Source organism: Cynocephalus volans, chromosome 15 (assembly GCF_027409185.1).
Source record: "Cynocephalus volans isolate mCynVol1 chromosome 15, mCynVol1.pri, whole genome shotgun sequence".
Lineage (NCBI taxonomy): Eukaryota > Metazoa > Chordata > Mammalia > Dermoptera > Cynocephalidae > Cynocephalus > Cynocephalus volans.
The window spans coordinates 57,813,026-57,829,527 of NC_084474.1; the positions used below are offsets into that span (position 1 = coordinate 57,813,026).

General features: G+C 33.5%; 1 protein-coding gene across 3 annotated transcripts in view; it reads left to right on the forward strand.

The window, feature by feature from the left end:
* STK3 (serine/threonine kinase 3) overlaps nt 1-16,502 on the forward strand; it is a 304,634-nt gene that overhangs the window by 176,023 nt on the left and 112,109 nt on the right. For all 3 annotated transcript variants that reach the window (XM_063079486.1, XM_063079485.1, XM_063079487.1), the window contains 2 exons: nt 6,773-6,910; nt 12,001-12,126. In XM_063079486.1, the coding sequence (XP_062935556.1) occupies nt 6,773-6,910; nt 12,001-12,126 (264 nt within the window). The remainder of the gene's footprint in view (nt 1-6,772; nt 6,911-12,000; nt 12,127-16,502) is intronic.

Consider the following 16,502-nt stretch of genomic DNA (forward strand, 5'->3'; position numbering starts at 1 on the left):
CCACATGTCAGTAATGGGGTGATTGGACCTAAAAAATAGGCTCGAGTTCTCAATGTTGGCTTCATTGAATTGTATTGTTTGCTCTCTTATTTGTAGTGATCTTTTATAAGTTATTATTACTATGTTTCCTTTTCAGAAATTATTATTTTTAAAATTTGACTTAGTAACTTGCTACCTATTTATTATGTTTGCTATCAGGAAACAGCTATGTTTGTTTAGTTCTTTGTAGTTTTATAAAGTGTTTTCTCATTCTTTACCTCATTTATTTGTTATGAAGATAACCTTTTGTTCATATACCTGGGGTTCTTAAATAGTGGAGTGGATTTGTTTGTTATTCTGGCATGCCTATCACTCTGTACATCCACAAATCCACCTGTCTTAGCTTCAGACATGTTGACTCATTCCACAGAGATTATAAAGTTCATGCATTGTAGCTTCTCACTTACATCTCTTTTCACATCTTCTGGGTACTCCTAGAGTCTAAGGCATGAAATTCCATGCATGAAGATAATTAATTGTTTTGAAGCACCTATATTTCTTGGCTTCTTAAGACTACTTGTGATCAGGGAAGTTCTTTTAAAAACTTAATCAGAGGTTCAGTATGTAGTTAAGCAACACATTGTGTAGAAACAAACACAAGGATAATCATATCATTTATTGTACTAACATTCTTCAATCAAAATGGTGTAAGAGATAAGATAAATTTATATGGCTGTAATGTGTGTCAGTGTGATTTGGTTGGTGGCAAGGGAGTGAATTGTTAGTCGAAGGCTAGCCACTGATTGCTAAAACTTTCTACAGCAGGGGCCTATTACCTAATTAACTCTACAAGAACTGGAGATTCTTAAGAGGATCCTCTGTGATTCATGATCAGGTTAAATTAGTTAAACACAAGTGAAGTCTGTGAGATAGCCTATTAGTTTGCTGTTAGTTATCTAACCTTAAAAAAGTCGAAATAAAAGGTTTAGTGGTTTTCCTGGAGACATCTTGGTACATCATATATTAAGACTTCTTTGTGTGAACTGTATGCTCAACGTTCATACTTGTTCAATGCTTATTTAAGAGTAGGATGTGATATTTTAGGTTCACTTTATGATGGTGCTGGGTAAATAAGAGAGTTAAACTTTTTATCCTTGGGTTTCTAATAGCTACTGCTGAGGTGAGCCTTATATGTTAAGATTATCTAAAGATAAGACTGCAACTCATTGGCTCAAAGTTCAAAGGAGAGCATTAGCTTCAAGGACATAAATCACTGAGTTGTTATCCACCAATTTGTAACAGAAGTACAGATGAACAACATTTATCTAGACAATCTAGTATCATTTACCTGTAGTTTGAGGTCAGTCTGTATAGGAGCTTATGTCCTTTGAACTGTTTTGCAGAGATGAGAGTTCAAATTTATTTTTATTCTCTAATTTGAAGTAGCAGGTGGTTTTGTGTGCCTTTTCCAGCAGCTGCTGTTAACCCCATCTTGTCCATCTTTAAAATTATATCAGGTTTTGCCTCAACTATGGAGCTAAGATTAATTAGGTTATTTACAGGCAAAATTTCATTGTTTGGCACTACATTGCTATTTGTTTCGTATGTGTTCTTCTTTTTTTTTTTTTTTCCTTTCTCTCTGCAAGTTGACTGTGAGCTCTGTGAGACTTGAGTATGTATCCTACTTAAAAATCTATAATAGCGGGACTTACATACAAAGTCAGATACTTCAAGAGATGATTGAGCTGGGCTAGATGGGGCCCATGCAAAAGGCAGAACATACATCCTGGTTTAAATTAGCTAATTCCAGAAGATTGTTACCTTGTGGGAATGTGAGCTTGATGTTGTCTGAACAAAATATGTCCTGCTATTTGGCCTGTGGCCTATCAGTTTGCTGCTTATAAATTACAGCATCATTCTGAACACACAAAAAATGCTTTATAAATACTTGTTTGAGTGAAAGATGCTTATTTCATAATACTGGCTATACTGCTTTTGAAGGACTATCATAGATGTGATATGTATAATATGATGTAAGATATGTAAGGATTTTATTTACTATTAAAGGATTTGCCCTTTTTGAAAGAAGATGCAAATGCCAATAAAGAAATTAACTCTTACCCTAGAATCCACAGACTTGGATATTGAGTTTTTACTGCTGTGTCCACAGAAAGTCCTTTGGCTTATTTTCCAAGCCAGAAACCAGTGATAACACATTTTAGTAAATGACTGCATATTCTGAGGGCATTCAAAAGAATGATACAGTGAATTGTTAGAATACCGAATGCCTTGCAATTAAGGTGTCTGTTTTTTATTTCTCAAAGTCTGGAGTAACCTTCTGTTTTTCTACCCCTCCCAAACAATATTGTTAGCATGTATGCTTGGTTTTTCCTTTGAAGTATCTCATGCCCCATTTCTTCTGTTTCATTCTTACAGATACCATCCTAGTTTGAACTTTTTATTGCTTGTGTTGGGACATCTACACTAGCCCCTAACTGACTTTTATATTCCATATTTGGAGTGTCTCCACTTTTTTTGTTTTTTGTTTGTTTTGAATCTACTTTTCTTGGGTCGTAAACATACCCTGATTAAAAACAAAAACACATACCAGAATTAAAGTTGAGCATCTTCTTGCAGACCAAACTTTTTAGTGTGGAACTTCATATCCTCTGTTCTCTTTGTAATCTTATCTTTCTCTAGTTCCTTACAGAGTAAATCTTCTTGCTCTCTGCTCCTCTCAATGGTCTTATCAACTCTCTTGCTTTTCCTTATGCTGTTTTTTCTAATGGGTATGACTTCTCTTCTTTATGCCTTATGTCATTTCTTCTATTGCTGTGCTGTTCTTTAAATCTTTTACTGTTTGTTTTTTCATCACCAGACTAGGTTAGAAGTTTCTTAAGAATAGTGACTTTGTTTCTTGCTGTGTCTTTGAGCTCTATGTAGTGCCTAACACCACGCTCTGTGTGTAGCAGTTACTCAACAAATATTTCAGAACTTGATGACTGCTTTATATTTTCCCTCACCTATATTTTTTATTGTGGTTAAATATATACAACGTAAAATTCACCATTTTTAAGTGTGCAGTTCTGTGGAACGAAGTACATTAGTATTGCTATACCACAATCATCACCATCCATCTCCAGAGCTTTTTCATCTTCCCCAGCTGAAACTCTGTGCCCATTGAACACTGGCTCCCTGTCCTGCCAGCCCCTGGCAGCCATCATTCTGCTCTCTCTGTCCATGAATTTGACTACTGTAGGTCTTCGGATGAGAGGAATCATGCAATATTTGTCCTTTTGTGACTGGTTTATTTCACTCAACATAATTTCTTTAAGGTTCATCCATATTGTAACATGTGTCAAAATTTCCTTTCTTTTTAAGATGGAATAATATTTCGTTGTGCATATGTATACACCACATTTTGTTTTTCTTTTTATCTGTTGGTGGACCCTTGGGTGGTTTCCACCTTTTAGCTTTGAGCTATTGTGAATAATGCTGCTGTAAACATGGGTGTACAGGTATCTGTTTGAGTCTCTGTTTTTAATTCTTTTGGGTATATACCCAGAGGTGTAATTGTTGGATCATATGGCAATTCTATGTTTAATTTTTTGAGGAATTGCCATACTGTTTTCTGCGGCCACTGTAGCATTTTACATTCTTACCAGCAATGCATGAGGGATCCAGTTGTTCCACATGTTTGTCAACACTTATTTTCTCTCTTCCTTTCTTTTTCTCAAAAGCTATCCTAATGGGTGTGAAGTGGTATCTCTATTGTTTTGATGTGCATTTCCTTAAAAACTAGTGGTGCTGAGCATCAGTTCATGTGCTTATTGGCCATTTGTTTATTTCCGTTAGAGGAATGTCTATACAAGTCCTTTGCCCATTTTTTAATTGGGTTGTGTTTTTGTTATTGCTGAATTGTAGGAATTCTTTTTATATTTTAGATATTAACTGCTTATTAGATAGGATTTATAAATATTTTTCTATTTTGTGGGTTGCCTTTTCATTCTGTAGATAGTGTCCTTTGATGTGTTTTTAATTTTGATGAAGTCCAGTTTATCTATTTTTTCTTTCATTGCCTAGACTTTTGTTGTCATATCTAAAAAATCTTTGCCAAATTCAGTGCCGTGAAGCTTTTCCCCTATGTTTTCTTCTAAGAGTTTTATAACTCTTAGATCATTTTAAGCTAATTTTTTAATAAATTGTGACATAAGCATCCAACTTCATCTTTTTTTTTTTTTTTTACATGTGGATGTCCAATTTCCCCAAGATCATTTGTTGAAAAGACTGTCTTGTCCCCATTGAATGGTCTTTTGCTCATTTATATTTGATTGAATGATCTTCATCTTTATTGACTATTACAGTTGTGATTGTAGTAAGTTTTAAGATGTTTCCTGTCACTATCTTATCTTAAAAGTTTAAAATTTGCTTATGCTTTCTTCCCCACTTGTAAATAGAAGGAAGAACTTGGCAGATCTATACACTGAAAGTAGAATCATTTTATCATCTTGTCTGTCCTCTTACTAGATGTTTGTTTAGAGTTAGTAATCTTCTTTGCTTTGTTCTGTACCTTCTTGAAACATAGTAAAAGCATTAGAATACTTCGCTAATCTTTTAAATGAAGGGCCTTTTATGGGTCTGATATTTTGTTTTTAGGTCACTTACCCTCTCTGGGCTTTGGATTCCTTTTCTGTAAAACAAAAGGATTGCACTAAATGATCTTTTACTGTGGAAATTCTATGATTTTAAGATACTAATGAATGGTTTTTAATAAGTTAATAAGAATCCAGTGAAGAGTAGAACAGTTTTATCTTATGTAAGGAATACATTAAAAAAAATTTTTTTTTTTCTGGTTAAGGTGATATATATATTTCTAAATGTTTTGTTTTTATTGGTTATGCATATTCATGGGGTACAGAGCAAATTGTCACCACTCGTGCCTAAGATGTGATGGCCAGATCTATACTGGCAGCATGTCCATTACCACAAATTGTGATTATACCCTCTGTCCCCCACCCAATTATCCCCTCAATTATCCCCAACCTCCCTCCCCACCCCCCTTTCCCCCACTCCACTTTGTATCCCTAGGTTATGTTCTCTCCCTCTGCAAGTCCAATGCACCACTGTGGTCTTTCTTTCCTTTCTTCTTTATCTCTTAGCTCCCACTTATGAGAGAGTACATTAGGGTATTTATCTCTCTGGGCTTTGCTTATTTCAATCAACATAAGTCGCTCCAAGTTCATCCGTGTTGTTGCAAATGAGAGAGTTAATTCTTTTTTAATGGTAGAGTAGGGAATACATTAAAATTGATATCTCAGAATATGTTACTTTTATTACTTTGTCTACAGTTTTGGTATTTTCTTTATAAATGAACATAACTTTTAATCATAGCTATGATTAGTCTCTTTCAATGGTAAAATACTTGGTTTCTAAATATTACTGTAGCTTGTACTATTACCACTAAGTATAAATGCACTAAGGAGAATGAACATAAATTAATGCACTTAATGCAGTAAGGAGAATGGGCATAAATTAACATACATTAAATTTGTTTGCACATGAAGAGAGAGGACCATCAAAACCCAGGTGAAAAAGTGAGGAGAGAACAGAGATAAACACCTTTCTTCCAGAAATTCAGAGAATTCTGCAGCCTAGAAAGGGAGTATTTTGGATGCTATACCCCTGGATGTGTATTTGAGAGGCCCATTATTGTATGCTACATGTGCATATATTGATTAAGATTGCCAAAAAGCCAGTTTTTTCTCATGTCACCTGTTGTGTTGGTTGTGTGATTACATAAACTTACCAATTATAATATAGTTAGTTTTAACATGGCCTAATTCATTTTACTTGGGAAATTTTTTTGTCTTTGCTGTGTTTGCCTCTTTTCTCTTTTATAACATTATGTGGAAATAAAAATAATAGCTAGTATTTATCAAGTGCTTGAAATATTTGTTTTAATTTTATTGCTTGCATATCTTTTTATTTCTTCAAAGAAAATGATGTTTTAGTGATGGTATTTTATCAGGAACTGTTCCAGATGCCTAGGAGAGGAGTTAATTCATCACATTGATTTACTAAGAATATTAGGGATTAATTCTCTTTGTTGAAAAATGGTGACTGGGAATTTAGGAAATCAGGAATGAGAGAGACTTTTTATAGCTTTTAAAATTTGAACTACCTGAATATATTATCATTACTACTAAATTATTAGTATAAAATCATTGATAATAAATTAAAGTGATATATTACTTTTGAAATCTTTCATTTGGAATCCTGACTCATATATTTAAAAAGAGAAATAAAAGTCTCTGCTCAATCAGGTATTAATGCAAATCACAGCAGTAATTTTATTTATTCTTAAATATTCTGGCTAGTAAAGCAAATTGTACTGCTACTGCCATTTTGAGCAATACTTATATAAAACTGAAACAGGAAGTAAATCTGGCATGTGGTAGCAAAGTTGGGAATTTATCCATTTAACTAGGGAATGTCCTTAGCTTGGTAAAGGGTCAGAAATGCAATCTTCTTTTGAGACTGACAAAAAATAATAGATAAAATAAAGAATGATGTGCTTAATGAGTTACAATTCAAATAGAGGAAATTTAATGGGAAATGATTACATTAGTAGCAGATGGACTTGCTTCCTTAATTGCAATCTTACTGGAAATCCTAGAAGAGCTTAAATTTATTATTCAGATTTAGAGTCTGATAAAAAGATAAAGAGATTTATTTATTTGATTGTGCTATTGTGATTCTTACTGTGTCTTACGGGATGTTTCATTTTTACTAGGCTATTTTTATGATTCCCACAAATCCACCACCAACATTCAGGAAGCCAGAACTTTGGTCTGATGATTTCACCGATTTTGTTAAAAAGTGCTTAGTGAAGAATCCTGAACAGAGAGCTACTGCAACACAACTTTTACAGGTCAGTGCTTGTGCCTCTAAGGGAAGGATATTTTCTTCATATCATTCAGCTTTCTGACATTGGCCAGAATTGCTGTGAGTTTCATAACTGATTTCTAAAGACGTCAATGTTCCCAGAAAATATGGATTTATCACACACATGTGCGCGCACACGCACGTGCAGACACACACACACACACACACACACACACACACACTCCATTCTTCTGTATGTTCTCTTTGTCTCATTTTCTGCTTTCTACTTTCTATCTCCTTTTTTTCTCTTCTTCTTTTTGTTGTTAACTCTTTCCTCCTAAAGTTGTTTTGAAAGAAAACTTCCAAGGGGTTCTCCCTTCAGAAATGAGTTCTTGTCTCCCTAGTTACTATTTCTCATGATTTTTCTTTATGTTCCTCGTCTCAGCATTTTTCCTTTGACTTTTTGCTCAGCTATAAAATATGTAAATTCAAGATCCCTGAACTCCTTGAGAAGATTATCGTGTTGTAAATACTAGTTAGAATATTACCTGAATAAAGAGTTTCAGTATCCCTGCTATAAGTAGGCTTTGTATTCAGAATGTGAGGTTTTTAAAATCTGCCTGTTAATTCAAATAGAAATAATTTAATACTTATATAAGTATTTGTGAACCTTTAGTTTCCCAACAGAATTGCCTCATAACTGTCAGCTAATGCTAAGTTTATCACACATTAACAAAACTTGATATTTGCAAATGATTCTTACTGTTAAGTGACAAAAATATTAAAAAATGGTTCTTGTAAAAAGTGTCTTCCCAAGGTACCAGTTTTAAAAAAGGATTTGTTGGGGGGTATGACAAACAGGCTGTTAAATATAGTGTTTATAGGTCTGGCTGGTTAGCTCAGTTAGTTAGAGTACCATATTATAACACCAAGGTGAAGGGTTCAGATCTCCATACTAGCCAGCTGCCAAAAAAAAAAAAAAAAAAAAAAACTTATTGTTATGAAAATGTAGCTTAATATTCAATCTTCATGGAAGCCAATTTAGCAATAAATATCTAAGATAGAAGTTCATATATTCTTTGACCCAGCAATTGCACTTCTAGGAATTTATTCTACAGAAAAAATTAACCATGTGTGAAATAACGTGTTTAAGAATATTCATAGAACATCCTGATAGCAAAAGCAAAATAGCCTTGGTTTTAAATGTTCTTCTATATTGCCCTCTTGTTCTTTCCTATTCCATTTTTGTAACATTTAATTTGATAATCTATCTGGAATTTATTTTGGTGTTTTCTGTGATAAGGATCTAGTTTAATTCTTCCCCACTCCCCCAAAGGCAAGCAGTTTTCTCAGCACCAGGTTCAGTTTAAATTATTTTTTCCCTCACTGATTAGAAATGCCATCTTCATAATATTCCAGTTTACTCTGTATATTATATTCCATTTCTGGGCATTCTATTCTGTTTCACTGTTCTTTCTAACAAAAAGATTTAGCTTCTGTTTATTGGGTATAAAGTTTGATTTTTCTGTTAAATCAATGACCATATTATTCAGATGATTTTTATCTTTATTTTTTTGCCTATATTATTTCTCAGTGACATAAAAAGGATTATTAGAATCTCCCATGTCTTATTTTAGATCACCCTCTTCTGTCTCTAGTTTTGTTACATATAGTGCTATATCATTATATCAAGCTTATAAATATATCTTTTGTGTCATATCCTATATTAATATTAAATGACTCTTCATTTACTATTTTGTCTTGTTTTGCTTTTTATGATGATGTTATCCATATCTTTTTATTTTTGACTAATATTTCATTGCCCATGTTTAACTTTTAATCCAAGTTCTTTTAAGTACGCTTCTTATAGAAACATGAGTTAGATTTATTTTATATAAGTGTATCTTATGTAAAAAGTATGTAGTTGAATTTATCTTATGAACTAACTGAACCTTTGTCCTTTAGTACTTAACTAAAATGCTATTTCATAAATGGAACTTCAACCCGTTTATTTACTTTAGTATACAGTTATCTGGTAATACCATTTTTATCACAATTGTGATATTTTGCTTTTGCCATCTTGTTTTTTCTGCATTCTTTTTTATGTGCTTTGTAGTTTTAATTTTACCACCTACTTTTTAAATGCCTTTAAAAATATACAGATGGTCCCAGACTTACGATGATTTGATTTAAGATTTTTCAACTTTACCATGGTACAAAAGGGATATGCATTTGGTAGAAACTGTCTTAGAATTTTGATCTTTTCCCAACTAGTGGTAATGCAGCATGATATTCTCTTATGATGCTGGGCAGTGGCAGCCAGCGTTTTTTGGATAGTGTGTTTTGTATTTTTATATCCCATCATGTCTACAAAATGCCCATCTCTGTATAGACTAATGTAAGTTTTCTGAGCATGTTTAAGGTAGGCTAGGCTAAGCTATAATGTTTGGTAGGTTAGATGTATTAAATGCATTTTTGACTTGAGAATTTCAGCTTATGATGGATTTATCAGAATGTAACCCCATCATAAGTTGAGAAGCATCTGTACTTAAAATTCTGGCAATGTTTCTGATAAAACTTCCCTTCTGACTACCAAGAATGCTCAAATAGTATGGTGTTGTTCTTTAAGTACCCTTTTACCTTTATTAGCCAGTTCCTTTTTGTTGGTCAAAATCATGTCAGTAGTGGTTATGTAGAGAGAGTATGTCTGCAAATGAAATTGGACATACCAAGATATTGAGAGTGAGTGGTAAGCTCTGTAGACTAATTGTAACATAACACTATAGTGAATTAACAATGAATTGTACAAAAATAAGGTTGCAGTAGACTGGAAGAACCAGGTAAGTACTTTGGCATTTTTAAAAAATAACTGTACCTTGGAGGGGTGGCTCATAGTTTTCCATGAGAAGATAAAGTGTGATACAGTTTGAGATTTCTATACCTTTTCAAAGAGATGTAATTCTACTGGTTCCCAGTTTTTGCATTGTTGGTCTTCTCCCACTTCTGTTAATTTATGTAATCAGTTGCTAAATTCTTCTCGTTTTTCTATCAGATTCACTATTCCCTCTCTATTTTGGCAATTATTTTTTTTAACCTGGGTTATAAAAAATGTTAATAATTCACACCTGTATTATTAGTTTTTCCCCCACTCTATTTTATTTCTAAACTCTGTTTCAAGATTATGCTATCAAAGACATTTTATTTTTTATATTATTTTCTTGCTATGTACTTAAAATGACTCTCAGACAAAATGCAGGCATCTCATCCTAAACATTTATGCTTCTTTTCTCACTGTTGCCTGTATCTAAACTCATAGAACACCATTTCTCTAAATGGTATTTCCGTTTTCATAGTAGGCCTATCTTCCTCTGTGTTCTAACATACATCCCCTGTCTTTGTTCATACTGTTTCTCCTCCTTAAAATGATCTATTTCTTCTGTGTGAGGCATCTGTGATTACCTTTCTCATTCTTCTTTTTACATCTGTTAATTATATAGACTGTTCTGAACCATCATGAATGTAATTTGTACATCACATTGTAATTTTTAAAATATAATACGAATCTTTCCACGAGCTTTTTGAAGTACCCTTGTTTGTCTTTTATTCTTTATTCTAGATAGTAAATTCCTTAAGGGCAAAGAACATATCTTCAGTTGTGTGTGTGTGTGTGTGTGTGTGTGTGTGTGTGTGTGTGTGTGTGTGTGTGTGTGTGTGTGTGTGTGTGTGTGTGTGTGTGTGTGTGTGTGTGTATTTTCTGACATTCTACTAGTGTTTGTCAAAAATTTTCTGGTGGGGCAGGGGTTTCTTCCTTCTTGTTGCTTTCCCATCCTCTAGGGCACTGTCTTTGTCTTTATAGTTGTCTGAAGTTGCTTCGCAAGTATTTCTGTTTTCTAGCTTAACACAAAGGGAAGAGATCATGGAAGAGTGCACACTCAACCTTTAATGACCAGGAAGTGGAACACAACACTTGCACTCATATTCCAGTGGTGAGAACTTAGTCATATAGGCACAACCAAGCTGAAAGAAAAACTGCGAAATGTAGGATCTAGATGGGTCTCTATAGGTCCAGCCACAACTCTATTTTGGTGGATGACCAGGGGCCTCTACCACATGTATGTTAGTAGGACTTAATTTATCTGGTGATTAATCTAAAATTATCATAAAAGGACTTTATTGGCTCCTTGCATCAATCCTAGTATTTCTGTATTTTTGTAAAATTTTTACTCTCAGTTTTCCAAATTATATGTTTACCATTTTAAAGCCTCTTCCAAATGTCTGTCATTTTTTTAGCACTAAATTTTTTTATCTTTAAGTAAATTTTTGTATTCTATTGATGTTTATTAAAATAACTCAGTGGCTTTTGCCTGACACTATCTACTTACATATAATTATGAAAATTACATTTTGAAGCTGGATCTCTGCCTCAAAATAAGGTTATCTATCCCAGATTATACTTCTAACCTCTCCTTCTGCTTTTTCTTATGTCCCTCCTTCTCAGTAAAAAAGTAATTAAAAACTTTAAAAAAGTAATTAAAGTAGTAAATAAAAACCTAGTCTGGTGGTTTCCCTTCTGCTTATCAGAATTATAGAGAACCTGGCTATTTTATGTAGATCAGAGAGATATGAAAAAAGAAGTTATAAGTTCTTTTATATATTGCATAGAAATGGGGAAATATTTAATTTCTGAAAAATATATTTTTTCTTCATTGGAAAGGATTGAATTATTCAAGACATAATAAAAAGAAAATATTTAAAAGAAGCAACAAAATAATTGCCCTCTTTTTGACTGCTGATTTTGGCTCTCAGCTTATTAAGATTAATTAAATTCTGTAACTCAATACCAAAATAAATTTATTTTTATATGTAATATAATCACCAGTCTTTTTTTTTCATTTTTATATTTTTTACTACCTAATGTACACTTCCTGTGGACAATTAAATATTTAAGGATAATGTAGTTTTATTAACATGGTTGCATTTTTGTGTGTGTTGCTTAAGGTTTTTAATTCTGGGTTAAAAAACAATTACTGAAGTCCATGATCCTGCTTTACATGTAAATTCATGATGTACATGTTGTTTTAACATGTTATTCAGAAAAATATTTTGATTTTATACCACTGAATTTTACTTTTCTAGCATCCTTTTATCAAGAATGCAAAACCTGTGTCAATTTTAAGAGATCTGATCACAGAAGCTATGGAGATCAAGGCTAAAAGACATGAAGAACAGCAGCGAGAGTTGGAAGAGGAGGAAGAAAATTCGGTTTGTAGTTATTTTCACATGTTGATTTTTTTCTTCCTAGTTATTTTTCTATAATTTTGTTTTGTTTCTTTAAATATATTAATAGCACTTACTGTTTTATTACACAAGTGAGGTAGGTTTTTTTCATTTAATCTCAAAATATATTTTTTTTGCCTTGAATGTTTGCTAACACTTTCTGATGTCTTAAGAGTTAGTGATTAGTGGAATGTAGTGTTGGTATAGTTGGCTAGCACAGTACGTAGAAACTAGTTGACCCTAACCCTGAGTTTGTTGAATAAATGGTGTCTTGAATTTGGACAATTTTGTGTCATATTTTTTGGAACTTTCAACTGGTTGCCAACTTTGCGGTAGATAAATAGTACCACAGTAGAACAGGGGTTACTAGAGAAAGCAGGAGGGACATATAAGGTCCATGCGCACGCGCACGTTTAATGATCGCATCTGTTTTTTTTTTTTGCTTTTTTTTTTTTTTTGGTGGCTGGCCAATATGAGGATCCGAACCCTTGATTTTAGTGTTATAACACTGCGCTGTGACCAACAAAGATGACCGGCTAGCTAGGATTTAGTATTAAACCTGTTTATTACATTTATTTTATATTGATATGTCACTACATTTTAATAACGAAATTTAAAAATTTTATTTATATTGTAGTATCTAATGTTTTTGTCCTTTGCTAATCATTTTTGCCTTGTGTTTCAAATTATATTATTTTCTGGATAAAGATATAGAGTTGACTACCTCTTGGTAGTCAAATAGTCATCAAATCTGAAAACACAGATATTATTTTGATTTTTAATGATTGAAAATGTGTTTGCTAACATCATCTGTATTTTCCCTTAGACATTTATTTTTTCTTATCTTTGCAGTTACTGTATACAATAGCATTATTTTGCTAATTTAAATTCAGTTTTATTTTCAGAGACTGGTTATCCAATTGGGAATTCTTTTGAAATTCTTTTATGCTTTTCACCAATTGTTAAACCTTGTGTAGTATGGTAGCCCAGGACAAGAAGAAACATGCATCTTTGCAGAGTTGATTTATCATCACTCTCTTTAGATGTGTAACTACATGAGTTATTTATTTGGCAATCATCCTGGACTACCTATTGAGACAGATGCTTTACACTTATATTCTAGATGTACAATCTTTCACCAATGAATTCAACATTCAGAATTTTAAATAGTGTCCTCATGAAGACATTTTCCCCTAAGTTTGTGATTAATTCTATGCTGTGGATCGAATGTTCCTTCCAAACTCATTGAAGCTTAAAATGGGTCTCCCAGAGTTCCAGGTGTTGGAAACTTGGCCTCCACTGTGACTGTTGGGAGAGTGTGAAATCCAATTATGGTAACTGAAAGGTGGGGCCTTGAAGAGGTGATTAGATTGTAGGACCATGCCTTAGTAAATGTATTAATAATGATAGTCAGGGCTATAGTTCTGAGGGCTTTAACAAGAGAGTCTGTGAGAGTAACTCTCTCTCTGCTCCACCATTTTCTGCCATGTGAGACTCCTGCATTGCTCTAAAGCTTCCACCAAAAATCCTCACCAGATGTGTTCTCTGGACTTTGGACTTCCCAGTCTCTGAAACTGTAAGCAATAAATTTCATTTTCTTACAAAGTACCCAGTTCCACATATTTTGTTATAAGTAACAGAAATGGACTAAGACATTCCATAAAGAAAAAGAGGTGATATAGGAGATGTAATGACCTTGGTTCTTGCTCTCAGGACGCTTTATAGTTCCCACTGTGGGTTCCTGTGTAATGATAGATATATTTAGTTTCTGATTTCTCATCCAATTAATGTTTGTAAATGTCAAATTTTTTATAGTTTTTTTTTTTCTGGTTTCAAAAACACTTTATCATGTATTATTTTATGTGATCTTTTGGAAAAATGGGTCATATATATTATTATTATTATTATCATATTTTGCACTTGAGTGAAATTAGGTTAGGAGAGAAGTGATTTAGCACAGTTCACAAAGCTAGTGAGGAACAAGACTGAAACTAGGTTTTTTGCTTCCATGCTCCTTTGCTAGTACTTTATGCTCATTTTTCAATAAAATATCTATTAGTACTTTTAAAAATAAACAATATTGACTTATCAGAGTTACACCATTTCTGATAAGCTTATGTTTTCAGAAAAGCCTAGTTTTTGCTCCTCTGTAATGGTACGCTTTTGCCTTTCCTTCACCTTAGGCAAATTTTTTAAGATAGCTGGACTAATTAACTGCCTTTAGTTAGCTGTAAGTGGGCAGGTGATTGTTTAGCTTTGCTCTTATCTTCCTATACTTAATTACATACTGTTTTCCATTCTTTTATTATTATTATTATTACTAGTAGTAGTAGTAGTAGTAGTAGTAGTAGCAGCAGCATATTCATTCTTACAAATTGTGATATTTCTTTATGCCCTTTACCTGACTTGTCACTTCCCAAACCCCCTCCCTCCCTCCCCCTCATCTCTAGTATCCTTAGGTTTGTTCTCTCCTTCTGAAAGTTCAATGTATTCTTGTGGTCCTTTCTTTCTTTCCTTCAATCTTCCCTCCCTCCCTCCTTCCTTCTCTTCTTTTCTAGCAGCCAGATATGAGTGAGAACATGTGGTATTTCTGTTTCTTTGTCTGGCTTATTTCACTTAACATAATTTTCTCCAGACTCATCCATGTTCGGTGAATGACAGAATTTCATTCTTTTTTATGACCAAATAGTATTCCATTGTGTATATATACCATATTTGCCTTATCCCATCATCCGTCGATGGACACTTAGGTTGGTTCCATATTTTGGCTATTGTAAATAGAGCTGCAGTGAACATGGGAGTGCAGGTATCCCTTCAACATGATGATTTCCATTCCTTTAGATATATACCCAGTAGTGGGATTGCTGGATCATATGGTAGTTCCATCTATAGTTGTTTGAGAAACCTCCATACTGTTTTCCATAATGCTGTGCTAATTTACAGTCCTACCAACAGTGTATATGTATAAGAGTTCCCCTTTCCCCACATCCTTACCAGCATTTGTTATTCTTGGTCTTTTTAATAATGGCCAGTCGAAGTGGGGTGAGATGATCTCTCAGTGTGGTTTTGATTTGCATTTCTCTTATGATTAGTGATGCTGAGCATATTTTCATGTACCCATTGGCCATTTGTATGTCTTCCTTTGAAAAATGTCTATTCATCTCCTTTGCCCATTTTTCAATTGGATTATTTGGTTTTGTTTTGTTTTTTTACTGTATAGTTGTTTGAGTTCCTTGTATATTCTGGATATTATCCCTTGTCAGATGTATAGTTTGCAGAGATTTTCTCCCATTCCATTGGTTATCTTTCTGCTCTGTTGATTGTTTCCTTTGCTGTGCAGAAGGTTTTTAGTTGGATGTAATCCCATTTATTTATTTATTTTTTCATTGCTTGTGTTTTTGGGGTCTTATTCATAAAGTCTTTGCCCAGTCCTACTACATGGAGTGTTTCTTTTATGTTTTCCTTTAGTAATTTCATGGTTTCAGGTCTTATATTTAAGTCTTAACCCATTTTGAGTTGATTTTGGTATACGGTGAGAAGTACAGGCCCAGTTTCATTTTTCTACATATGAATGTCCAATTTTCCCAGCACCATTTATTGATGAGGGAGTCTTTTCCTCAATGTGTGTTCTTGCTGCTTTTGTCAAAGATCAGTCGGCTGTAAGTATGTGGGTTGATTCCTGGGCTTTCTGTTCTGTTCTATTGATCCGAGTGTCTGTCTTTATGCCAGTACCACACTGTTTTGGTTATAATAGTTTTGTAATATCATTTGAAGTCAGGTAGTGTTATGGCTCCAGCTCTGTTTATTTATTTTTTTGCTTAGGATTGCTTTGGCTATTTGTGGTCTTTTGTTGTTCCATATGAACATTAGGATTGCCTTTTCTATTTCTGTGAAGAATACCATTGGTATTTTGATGGGGATTGCATTGAATCTGTAGATTGCTTTGGGGAGAATGGACATTTTCACAATGTTCATTCTTCCCATGCAAGAGCATGGTATGTCTCTCCACCTTTCTGTGTCCTCTTTAATTTCTTTCAGTAGTGTTTTGTAGTTCTCATTGTAGAGATGTTTCACCTCCTTGGTTAAATTGATACCTAGGTTTTTTTGGTGGGGTTTTTATTGTGTGTGTGACTATTATAAATGGACTTGCTTTCTTTAATTCATTTTCTGCTAGTTATTGGAGTATAAAAATGCTATTGATTTTGGGATGTTTATTTTGTATCCTGCAACATTACTGAAATTATTAATCAGCTGTAAGAGTTTTTTAGTAGAGTCTGTGGGCTTTTCTATATATTAGATTATGTCATCTGCAAACAAGGACAGTTTGACTTTGTCCTCTCTAGTCTGGATGCCCTTTATTT